Raw genomic sequence first — 13072 nt, 5'->3', positions numbered from 1 at the left:
ACAGACATTAAGCGGCGCATACCTGTATTGACATTTATATGATAACATGGTAACGTCTTGTACACAACAAAACAGGTCAAACTAATCTGGCTAATTGCTAATTATTGTCCATTCAGTTTAGTTTCTCTCATCAGCAAAGTGATGAAAATGCAGTTGACAGTCTTGTCAAGTTACGTTTATTGGCACAATGCCTGGTCACTGATGCCCTTATTTGGTTTTGCCAGGATCACTCTGCTCCCAGCCTCACCTCAAATGTGGACCTTTGAGTAGAATTCCTGAGGTGGGATGGGATTCACTGCCTTTGATTTTAAGACAGCATTTGACCAAGTGTGCTATCAAGAAACTTGGTAAAACTGAAATTGATGGGCATCAAGAATTACTGTAAATATTCGAGTATAACACAAAAAACTTTGTACCGAAATTTGAGCCCAAAGTGGGGGGGGGGGGGGTCGCATTATACACGAGGTTATAATTTAAATTGGGCAACTAAATGCCGCTTTAGTTGCCCATTCAGAGCCAGCTCTTCAGCACTTGATGTCCTGCTTTGCGGAAACTGCCAAAATGTTTGGCCTGGAAGTCAGCCTTAAGAAAACTGAGGTCCTCCATCAGCCAGCTCCCCACCATGACTACCAGCCCCCCCACATCTCCATCGGGCACACAAAACTCAAAACGGTCAACCAGTTTACCTATCTCGGCTGCACCATTTCATCAGATGCAAGGATCGACAATGAGATAGACAACAGACTCGCCAAGGCAAATAGCGCCTTTGGAAGACTACACAAAAGAGTCTGGAAAAACAACCAACTGAAAAACCTCACAAAGATAAGCGTATACAGAGCAGTTGTCATACCCACACTCCTGTTCGGCTCCGAATCATGGGTCCTCTACCGGCATCACCTACGGCTCCTAGAACGCTTCCACCAGCGTTGTCTCCGCTCCATCCTCAACATCCATTGGTGCGCTTTCATCCCTAACGTCGAAGTACTCGAGATGGCAGAGGTCGACAGCATCGAGTCCACGCTGCTGAAGATCCAGCTGCGCTGGGTGGGTCACGTCTCCAGAATGGAGGACCATCGCCTTCCCAAGATCGTGTTATATGGCGAGCTCTCCACTGGCCACCGTGACAGAGGTGCACCAAAGAAGAGGTACAAGGACTGCCTAAAGAAATCTCTTGGTGCCTGCCACATTGACCACCGCCAGTGAGCTGATATCGCCTCAAACCGTGCATCTTGGCGCCTCACAGTTTGGCGGGCAGCAACCTCCTTTGAAGAAGACCGCAGAGCCCACCTCACTGACAAAAGGCAAAGGAGGAAAAACCCAACCCCAACCAACCAATTTTCCCCTGCAGCCGCTGCAACCGTGTCTGCCTGTCCCGCATCGGACTTGTCAGCCACAAACGAGCCTGCAGCTGACGTGGACTTTTACCCCCTCCATAAATCTTCGTCCGCGAAGCCAAGCCAAAGATAATTTAAATTGTTTTTCTGCCAGGTTTAACGATAAGTAAGATTATTAGCAGATGCCTACATTGACGGCAAGCTGACTGGGGGAGGGGGGGTGGCGAAGGGGAAATGGCAGCACGACTCGGGCAAGCGGGGGGGAGGGAGAGACAGCAGTGCGACTCGGGTGGGCGATGGGGGAGAGACGACAGTGCGGCCTGGGCGAGGGGCGAGAGAGAGACACCAGCGTGAATTGGGCGGATGAGAGGGGGGGAGAGAGACGCCAGCGCGATTTGGGCGGGCAAGGGGAGGCGAGTCGTATTATACACGGGGGTAAAAATTTCCCCCTTTTCCCCCCTTTTTCCCCCTCAAAAATGGGGGTCGCATCGTACACGATCATTGAAGGTTTAAGTGACTGGTTCAAAAGAAGAGCAAGTGGGATCTAGAGCATCTTGGCAACGTGGCGTAGAATTTAGCATTTTGGTAATTTGAGCCAGTCAGTGCAGCTTGAATGCTTTTGTGTTGTGAAAAGAGGAGATACGATGGATAAATTCACAGAGGACATGCAAATTCCTGGTGTTTTGGATAATGAGGAAGGTCTTTGGACACAGATGAGATTGGTAAGAAGAGCAGAAAAATGGCAAGTTGGATTTAATCCTGAAAATTTAGTTATATTAGGGAGGAATAATTAAGCAATGAGGAAATGAGGAGGGAAAAGGTGATGCTAGTGTACACGTCCAAGAATCCCTGAAGGAAACTGTACAGGAGATAAGATCGCTAAGAAGGTATGTAGGATATTTGTCCTCAACTTTATGCCCAGAAAACGAAAATAAGGAAGTTATGGCACAACTAAATGAAACATCAATTGAGCTACAGTTGAGCCCCTGTGTCCAGTTTTAGATACCAGACAACAAAAACTACATGATTGCACTCGAGAGGGTGTAGAGGAATTTCTCTTGGATGTTGCCTGGGTTGGAATCTCTCTGTTATGAAAAGAGGGTGAAAAGGCTGGGTTTCTTTGGAGTAAAGCAAGCTGAAGGACAAATTGATGGACATAAGGGAGAAAATGAAAAGCTTCCCCTCTTTAAGATGACATAGGTTTAAGGTAAGGGAAACAATATTTAGAACGATTTGAGGGAAAATATAAATCTGGAACACAATGTAAAATGGAGTTAACCGGGCAATTTGCGTGGTTAGCATCCCAGTTACATGGCAATTTGAATGGGTCCGACTGGGTCAACTGGTCAGAACCCAACCGGGACTCTGATCTCCCTCAGAGGTGGTCGTGGAAACCAGTTAAACTTACCCAGGTCTCCTCCGCAGCTGATTTTTAAAACAAAAATGGCTGACCTGCTTACTCTAGTGACATCAGCGTAGGAGACGTTGCCAGCATCTGAGCATCGTGAACGACCAGTGAGTGCAGAAACAACAGCAAAGACATCGCCAGCCCGTTGCCTGGCCTGCCCCGGTTGACCGGTGACTAGCCCGCTGGCTGGATTGGCAATTTAGCAGGTAGGTCTGCCTTTGATTTGAAAGGTGCATCTGGCACCCAAGACCTAGTAATCGCACCCGGGTCCCAGGAGGGCTACCTGGGTGCTGCAGCAGTTTGAAAGGGCCGACTGTTTGAGTGAGTGTTGGAGGCAGTGTGACTATGGTTAAGTAGTATTTAGATGTGTGAAACACCATAGTAGAGAAAGCCATGGCTAAGTGCAGGAAAATGAGATTAGTGTAGACAGATATTTTATGGCTGACACAGACACAATAGCCTGAAGGGCCTATGTCAATGCAATATGATTTTACATGTAACTCTAGACCTATAGCAATATGGTGATGTCTTAAGCGGCTCCACAAGACATCAGGTACTGGGCAATTAAGGATGAGCTATAATCTGTTCTTTTCAGTGGTTTGCCTTTTCTTTGACTCATTAAATTTGTTGTTATTTGACTAGTAATAAATTGATTGAAGGCCAAGGGTTGGCAGAACTAGGATGAAATGAAGGTTTGCAGCAAATACAGGAACAGACAATGGGCAGTGGAAACTGGCAAAGGTCTATTGATTATGGGTTGATTAAGACTAGGAACATTCATGAATTCGTAGAATGATATATTTTCAGTCATCAAGACAATTATGTTGAAATAACAATTGCCTTGAAGGGTCTGAAACCAGTGAAGCTAGACATATAAGTTGTATATCTTGAGAAGTGCTCCACTGGAATTATCTGTACTATCCCAAGGGTCAAAATAAGACAAGTCAGGTGTGGAATTATAATGCAAATTTACTAAATTGATGCATAGATTTTTAAAAAATGTCAATGTTGTGTCAATACAATTTAAAAAGTTCCATGTAGTGAATATCATTTGTTATTTTAAACCTAAATATATGTGGTAATTACATTTGTGGCTTCTATGTGAAGAAAATTAATAAAATATTGTTAATTTAATAATGTTAAAACTCAAAAATTATTGCCAAAGAACTGAAAACAAAGCAGTCTTTAAATTCTAAGTGGTTTTCCCAGGCTTCTGATCCCTGTTAAAAGGGAGCAAACGAGACAAAGAGGGTCAGATAGCACTTATGGATAGAAATAGTCAGTAACCATTTTCAGTCAAGTCCTTTATCGAGTGTAAAGATGGAAGGAGGAGTAACAAGGGGAAAAAGGAATAAAGTTACCTAAAATTGGGAGCACAATACTCATGCCATTGGGTGTAAGGCCATCTAGGGGACATATGCGGTGTTCCTTGTTTAGATTTGGACTCCTGGTGGCAGTGGTTTGGGAATAGTGAGGTGAATTGAAATGATTGGGAATTGGGAGTTCTTGCTTGGACCTACAGACAGTGGACACCCAATCTGCATATTGGCTCACTGATGTCAAGAAGGCCACACTGAGTACACATAATGCAGTAAATTATGGTGGATAATGTCCATGTAAAGCTCTGCCTTATAGTCTGTTTGTGGCCCTGGATGGAGATGGGTGAAGAGACAGGGATGTGTTTTGCTCTTTCTGGAAGTGCCTTAGCGGTGGAAGGATGTGTGGGTGGTAACAGCAAATGATGGAATCTTGGAGAGATTGATCCCTGTGAATAATGGATAGATGTGCAGAGGGGAAGACCTGGGGTGATGGAAGGATTGCGGTGAAGTTGTCGGAACTGTCAGAGAAAATAAGGACCAAAGGGACTCTGTCTTCTCTTCTTTTGGTCTGTATTTTGCCTGGAGGGAGGAGGATGAGAACAGATGTATGATAAGTGGAGTTATTAATTTATTAATTGAATTTGTGGGGGTTGGGGTCATGAAGAATCTATGCTAAAGAAAGATAATTTTAAGAAGGCCTCATCCTGGGAACAAATGCCGAGTTAAACCATTTCGCGTTGTAATCACAGTTAGTGCAGAACATGTTTCTACATGGCCTTTTCCAATTTTAGATTATTGGCTGTACAGTTTACATCCCTTGACCTTTTCCTATCTGACCTCCTCTACCTTCTATCCAAAATCGAATCAGTAGACTTTCCACTTCACACACCTACTGTACAGTGTCTTCTCACCTCTTAGTCCCTCTGCAGTTTCCTTCTCCCTTTTTTCCCCACATTATCACCCCTTCTGCTTTCATGTAAATAAAGGGTCCTGGCCTTAAATGTTGACTGACCATTTCTACCCATGGATACTGCTGACCTGATTTTTTTTTAAGCTTTTTAGTTGTTGTTTCCCAATAAAAAGAAAATTGATAGGCCATCAAGTAATTGCATAGAAAAGTTGATTTTGAGCCATTCCTCTCCATATCTACGGAACCAGTAAAGAATGCTCAGCTTGCCTGCGATACTCACACTTTGGAAAGTGAATAAATAATGTAAAATATTTTATCCATTTCCAATATTTTTTATTATTTTATGTGTATGTATGATGTATAGCATAAAATGGGATCCAATAATCTTATAAATTCAGAAATTAATCAAGGGAAGTGCCCCTTAAATTTAAAAGTTAAATTTCATTACATTAGTAGAGCATCTAATTTTTCCCAGAGCCAAGCATGCCATCACATCAGATAATCATTAAGTATATGTAGGAGGGACAGCATCCTTGCATCTCATAAGTTTAGCCCATCTGGCAATAAGAAGAGCAAAGGGATTGTAGCCCAGACAAATTTAAATCAGGTGACTTACTTATTCCAAATAGGGCAAGAAAAGGATTAGGAGCCAAATTAACATTAAGAACTAAAGACAACGGACAGAAGATACTTCCCCAATAACTGGAAAGTGAGGAACATGACCAAAACACATGAAATAATGTACCTTCTTCAGTCTTGCGTCTATCACACTTTGACAAGAAATTAGAATAAAATTTAGCCAATTGAATTTTGGAAAAGTAAGCTCGATGTACTATAAATTGTAATAATGAATGTCGTGTGCATAAATAAGATGAATTAACTAATTTCATAATAGAACCCCATGTAGTATCACAAAATTCATGTAAAAAATCTTGTTCACTCTCCTCTATCATCTTTAATTCCAAATCTTGAGGGAGATTTTATAAGTTCCAAATTTGTAAATATCTAAAAAAAGATTGTTTAGTTTGTAGCTGCTGCTACACACAGAAAGCACAACTAGACTCTGTGGGGTTTCCAGTAGAACTATTGATTTGAATTTCACATGCGCCCATTTAAGGCCAACGGGAGTTCAGCCCTGCGCAGCGGTGATGTCATTACGTGACCCGGGGCACGAGTAGTGGCCTAAGCCACGAGATAATGAGTAAGCCCTGATGGCGCCATCTTCTGCAGTTACCCCACCACCATGGCGGTATAAATGGGGTCGGTTCGCTTACAGAGATGTGTTTCATCACACAACCCCCCACCCCCCCCCCCCACCTGAGCGGTCGGCCCCTCCGTTTGCACGGGCTAGCTCAAGTCCATGTGTGCCGGCTTCAACAGTTTGACAGTGTAAAGTTTCTTTCTGATCCAATGTCCAGAGTATAGGCTTTGCCCGATCACTGGAGGACCTTATACGTGCCCTTGTATGGGTGTTGCAGGGGGGCCGGGTGCGGGCCTCACCGGACGAAAACAAACTCCGCTGAGTCCAGCTCTTTGGGATGTTTGCCAAGTGCTTGCCATTGTGGGTTGGCGGTGAGGGTGTTAACGAGGCGAGCTTGCTGTGGAGGTCCGAGAGAAGCACCAGGGTCTCACCTTCTGGCCCGGCATCTGCTCCAAGAAGCTTCCTTGGTAGCCACAGGGGTACACCGTAGATGAGCTCTGTGGACGAGACTTGGAGGTCTTCCTTCAGAGCCATTCATATGCCAAGCTGGACCCATGGCTGCTCGTCTGTCCACTTGGGTCCTCTCAGCCGCGCCATGAGAGTCACTTTGAGGTGTTGTTGGAAACGTTCTATGAGTCCATACACTTATGGATAATGGGCTGTTGTGTGGTGGGAGTTGAATCCCCAAGCGGTTTGCCAGATACGCCCAAAGGGCGGAGGTGAACTGGACACCTCTGTCATTAGTAATGTGGGCTGGGACACCGAAATGTGCGACCCAGTTCGTGAGCAGGGCTCTGGCTCAGGACTCGGCGGAAGTGTCCCTGAGGGAGATGGCTTCCGATCACTTCGTTGTCCATTCAACCATGGTCAGAAGGTATGCCGACATGAATATGGTCAAACTTCCTGGCCAGCGGGTCAAAGTGCTGTATCGGGGTTCTGACATGACACTGCAATGCATGCAGTTCCTTGCCATCTGGACCACTTGTTCCCTCAATCTGTGCCAGATGAAGCGTTCTGCCACCATGTGCACTGTTGTCTTGACTGAGGGATGGACCAGGTTGTGGATCGCCCGAAATTCCTCGTGCCTCCACTCCGGGGCACTACCAGTTGTGGAGAACCAGTGGAGACGTCGCACAGGACTATGTCGTGGTTGCCCGGCAACTGCAGGTCCTCTAGGCACAGGCCAGTGATGACGGTTCGGAAGGCCTGCGTCTCCTCATCGCCCCTCTGGTCCTGAGCCAACTGGGTGTAGTTCAGGCTGGGGGACACATTGTGGATGGTCGGTCTGGAGCATTAAGATCCTCAACTGACCTATTTGATTCTTTTATTTTTGAGCAGATCCCAACTGCGGTTGGTGATGGTCAGATTTGGGGGTGGGTTTAAAAGGGAGGTATTTAGTTTGGTAAGGTTACCTTTATCTCAGGTGTTCTTGATTTTCTCTTACAGTTTGATTCCAAAGTGGTGTCCCCTGAAGCTGGATGGGGACAGCTGGGATAGATGCTCTTTTGTATAAATTACTTTATTAGTCGGATGATGGGTCTGATTACCATAGCCTGATTTAAGCCATGCCTTTGATCACAACTATTGCACAGAGGCTTTTATACAACTCACACCAATATTCACTGCTGTCATGCTGCTGCTTAGTTAGTTCTTATTAACTGATTCTAAATCTGTACCATTTACCAAGAGTAGATCCTTTCTAGTTAACCATATTGATGTCATAAGCTACTTTTTTTCCCCCCTCAACTTATCCTCCCTTCATTTTTAATATCCAGGAATATTTTCTAGTTTGAGCATCATATAGCCATTTTTCTGTAATGATAATTCGATCATACCCATTTATGACTATTTGTAACATTAATTTATCCATCTTGGCCATCTAACTTTTCTATACATTGATCCAATTTGCTACTTTTGGTTCAATTTCTCATTTATAACTTTCAATTCAACTTTATTCCACTCCCTTTAACTCTCCTGTTCCAAACTCCCAGCCAAATTAGTTTAAACTTTCCCAAAATTAACTAGGGCAAGACTTCATGAGTTTTTGATCTGGTTCTGCTGAGGTGTGATCCTTGAGGCAAGTACACATAACATCTTGCTGTAAAAATGATTTCAAAGTTTCAAAAATCTAAAGTTCCCCCTCGTGTACCTTCTCTTCAGCCACACATCTACTTTGCTCTGCCCTATTTCTGAACTTGATATGACCGCACTGGGAGTAATTCTGAAATCCTGTTTTTAAAAAAAAATCTTCCCTTTTTCCTTAAAATTTGCTTGTAAAACTTGATTCAACCTTTTAGCTATGTCGTGACTACTGAGTAAAGCACAGTTTCTAGTTCTTTACCCCTTTCCCGCTGGATCGTCTGTAGCTTTTCAGTGATATCCTTCCATCTGAATGCAGAGCGGCAACGTGTCATCCCATTCTTATGTGTGTGGACTTTTGATGAAGGGTTCTAAACTGAAAATCCATCTATTCTTATTTTCTCATGCTTTCAGTGCTTGACCTACTGAGTTCTTCCAGCAGTTTGTAAATGTCAGATCTGTCATTTGAATCCCCCATCATTATTGATTTTTGCTTTTTTTCTGCCCCTTCTATGCATCTGATACACTTGAGGTTAATGCTCCTGGCTTTGGTAGCAGTCATTATCCAAAAGGCAAAATCATAGCAGACTGGGCAGATATTTTGTCTTATGGAAGAGATCAGAACAGAGAATATGGCCTCCGAACTTTGGAACTCATTGCCAAGGACTGCGGAGGGAATGGAAGATTATGAGGAAAGAGCAGGAAAATTGACAAAGAAATATCAGATCAGTTCTGATCTTGTTGACTAATGAAACAGCTTTTGGACTGAATGGCCCTTTTTCCTATTGTGATTTATGATTTTGTGTTATGGATAGTACAACGCAAATGTTTTTTTTGACCCATCAGTTACAGGTGGGCTCCCAGCAGAGCAATTTTATAAATTCTTACATTAAAAAAAAATTTAGACATACAGCACAGTAACACGCCCTTCTGGCTCTTGAGCCCGTGGCACTCAAATAATCCAATTAACCTATGACCTTGGAATGCTTTGAAGGCTGTGAGGAAACCAGAACACCTAGAGGAAACCCATGCAGACCCAGGGAAAACATATAAGCTCTTTACAGACAACATCAGTTTCAAACCTGAATCCATGGCACTGTAATAGCATGGCGCTAACCATACCACCCTAATTCCCCTTCTAATTTCCCTGTTGTCTTATAAATATGAATATTTTTTTCATAGAAAATGTTTACAGAAGATTGATTTTACTTAAAACTGATGTCAATTTAGTGCAGTTTGATTTCTAGTCTGTTAGTATAAGATCTATTCCAATCGAGTGTCAAAACTATCAGGTACCAAGTGTTAAGAAGATTTTGCTACGTTCATCGACATAGATCATACATGCTATCTAATGCTTTTCCTTCAGTTCCACTTTGTGTATTAATGTTGGCAGTAAACCTCAATAAGGCATAGCAATTAATAGCTATAAATCTACAGAAAACAGTAACTTCACTTTTTCATTGGTAGCCGATGCTCAACTGAAGGCTTTTATCAGTTAATTGTTGGATTAGTTAATGTGTAGTGATTACATCTTGGAATGTCTCGAGAGGTTTGTGTGGCTGTCATTCTGTTTTTTAAAAGTATCAGCAATAGAACGGTGTAGAATCCTGTAAGTGTTAAGCACAGCCATTGTTAACAAATTGCTGTGCCAAGTTGCTTCATTAAATGTTGCAGCAAATGTGTTCCTGAAATGATGAAATGTACCATGCCCATTCAAGGAAAGAGTTCAAAACTAGTTCCAATTGCCTATTTTCTGTGATTACAGATAGTTTCTTACTTTGTATTGAATTTATTTTCTTTTAATTCAGGATTTGCCAAAAGTGGAAGAAATAAATATTGTTCTTCCTGAAGATGTACAAAATGAACCCATTGGGATAGTTTCCAGTATTATTGATCAACTCGGTAAGTAAATTTATATAATTGAAAGGAATCATCACTCCTAATTGAGTTTAGGTAATGTAGCACATAATCATATGAATTTAATATTAATAGTGGGCATTATGTGGCATTTACTGTTCAGGTGGCTCATTCATGATGGTGTCTATAGAACAAGCAATCAGAAGAAACATTCACTGGCAAATTCCAACAGCCCATGTCCACAACACAAAATAAAATTTTATTTTTGTCTATTGTTAAAGAGAACCATCAAATTTGTATTAAATTGTGGGTGGCATGGTTAGCAGAGTGGTTAGAACAATGCCAGTGACCAGAGTTTGAATCCGGTGCTGTCTGTAAGGAGTTGGTATGTTCTCCCCGTGTCTGCATGAATTTCCTCCGGGCACTCTGGTTTCCACCCATTGTTCAATATCTACACCGGGTATAGGTTAATTGGGTGTAATTGGGCGGCACAGGCTCGCGAGCAGAAAGGGCCTGTTACCATGCTGTATGTAAAGAAAGATAAAAGAAACATACTGTCCTCAAATCTTCTAATCAAATGTGAAAACAAGCATTCAGGCTTTTGGAAATTTTATGGTTTATTTCTTGTCTGTAGAGAGCTACCTCTTTAAAACCAGTGTTGTAGTAATCATAGATTTGTAGTTTGCAATCATCAATGAACGTGATTGTGGAATTCCTTTGCTCAACGATAGTAAGATCCTCATTATCTAGCATTCACTCAACTGGAAACTCAAACAACCGGCAAATAAATAAATAAATAAATAGTTTGAAGAGATAAATAAAAATAAATACATGTTTAATTAAGAGAAATAAAAGTTTAAAATTGTAAAAGTAAATGTTCTCCAAAGCAACGCACAAACCCTTTAGGAGCAAACATTTGGCCAACCAGTGCCCTGGTTGTGTCCCGCTTGTAGAAGCTGTTTGAATAAAGTTTAGTTTGAATAAAATAGGGGCACTCAGGGCGAAGAGCCGGCTGGGGCCACTCACCACTGGGGCAACTCTCCCAAAGTGCCTCCCTCTGTTTGTGTGTGTGTGTGTGTGTGTGTGTGTGTGTGTGTGTGTGTGTGTGTGTGTGTGTGTGTGTGTGTGTGTGTGTGTGTACACTTACATACACATGTACTGTGACACAATATGTTGTGTTTTATATTGTATTTAGATATGATTTTGGGAGATAAAGTGTGGCAGTTTTTTTTAGTGAAGGTCACATGCAAACACTTCAAAACAGTTCTGATTTAAAATACTGGAGCTCTGCTCAAGCTAGACAGGCCGGCTCCGAATACCTTTGCAAAAGCTTTGAAGAGTGTCCAAGGGACTTCACTAATAGATTGTTGTTTTGAAAAGCAACAGATGAAAGAACTCAGAAGAATAGGTCTGGAGCACCAGGCTGTCTGAGTGAAGGTTGCTGTTCTAAGAGGGTCATGTGGTTTTGCAAGCAGAGAGAGTAAATCAGGCTTTTCTCAGAGAGAGAGAGAATTCAGTTCTACAGTTTTTTACAGTTCAAAATTAGCAGCAGCTGGGACTGGAACATGACAAGCTGGCAAGCTTGTGGGGAAAAAAAAATCAATTTTGAAAACTGGTTGTGAGTGCTTAGTTCAGCCTGGTCAAAGCCCTTGTGGTCCATACAAGAGGAGAGGACTGGCTGCTTCAATGTTTCACTAGAAATAAGAGAAACAAAAAGGAACTCTGTGGTGACCTAAAAGAAAGAGGTTATCATCTGGAAAACCCTGATGGGGCAAGTTTCTTCGGCAAGACACTGACGTGGCTGATGAAAAGGGATCAGTTTGTGTTCAGCGAACGACAAATCTCTCTGAATACTGACAAGAACCTTCCTTAGCGGTAACCATTTACCTTTCAAACACCGAAGTCTGATGAAATTCATAAATGTTAAATTCTGTGCACAGTATAAGAATTTCCTGCAACCAGTGAACTTGGATGAATGACAAGTGAGATTGGACTGCGAATTAAAGATAATTTCTGAACTTACACACACATTACATACACGTGCTTGGAATTAGAGGGTGGTTAGGTTAGTGAATAGTAATAAGTTAAAGTTTGATCCTGTTTTCATGTTTAAAGTTGAGGCTATATTCAGTTCTGCATCTAACTTGTAGAGAACAAAAGGAAGATCTGAGGAAGGTGCCAGTTCATGAAGTAGACAAAGACAGACAATGTAGGCAAACAATAATCATGGCTTTTATTAGCAGAAACTAATGGTACAATAATGAAAGACAATGGGTGCATACACAGTTATACTCAAGGGGAGTGACTTTAATGGTAGAGATAATACATGGCCAATGTCAGTAAGGCAAGGCTAGGCAAGAGGGAGACTGACAGCTCAGCAGAGATTCACCACACTGGTATCAACAATCCCCATAGGTGCTGATAATTGGGATTGTAATGGACAAGATATGGATTAGATTTTTTTGTTGTTTGCATGTGTTTTCAGATTAAATTATATTAATAGATATCAGATATCCACCTAATCTGGTTCAGTCCAAAAAGGCAACTGAGCTTCCAGTTTCATGTGACATCTCATTCCCACCCTGATCTTTTTGATATAGATTTCCTCCACTGTTACAATGCTCAAAATACGTTTTTTTTTTCCAGACACAACTGCTTTCTCTCAGCTCAATAATGAATTCTGAAAATTCAAATAATTATGCATTCCATCTTTTTCATAATTTCATTCAGTTATTCTTTCTCTTGTCTCTCTATCCCTAAACTTGATTTGATTCTTCTCCTTTTGCACCTTCCTCAGATCTTCCTTTTGTTCTCTACAAGTTAGATGCAGAACTGAATATAGCCTCAACTCTGCGATTCCATTTAACTGCGGTAACCTTTATCCTTGATCAGAATCTACCATCTTTGCCTTAAAAATATTCCAGTACTCTTCTTCCACCATCCTTTGTGAAATAAATTCAGCAT

General features: G+C 42.0%; 1 protein-coding gene across 3 annotated transcripts in view; it reads left to right on the top strand.

The window, feature by feature from the left end:
- Nucleotides 1–13072, top strand: part of naf1 (nuclear assembly factor 1 homolog (S. cerevisiae)) — a 217569-nt gene that overhangs the window by 77327 nt on the left and 127170 nt on the right. For all 3 annotated transcript variants that reach the window (XM_069926274.1, XM_069926272.1, XM_069926273.1), the window contains exon 4: nt 10060–10153. In XM_069926274.1, coding sequence (XP_069782375.1) covers nt 10060–10153 — 94 coding nt within the window. The remainder of the gene's footprint in view (nt 1–10059; nt 10154–13072) is intronic.

Source organism: Narcine bancroftii, chromosome 3, assembly GCF_036971445.1.
Source record: "Narcine bancroftii isolate sNarBan1 chromosome 3, sNarBan1.hap1, whole genome shotgun sequence".
NCBI classification, from domain to species: domain Eukaryota; kingdom Metazoa; phylum Chordata; class Chondrichthyes; order Torpediniformes; family Narcinidae; genus Narcine; species Narcine bancroftii.
This window is presented reverse-complemented; position numbering and strand designations above follow the sequence as displayed.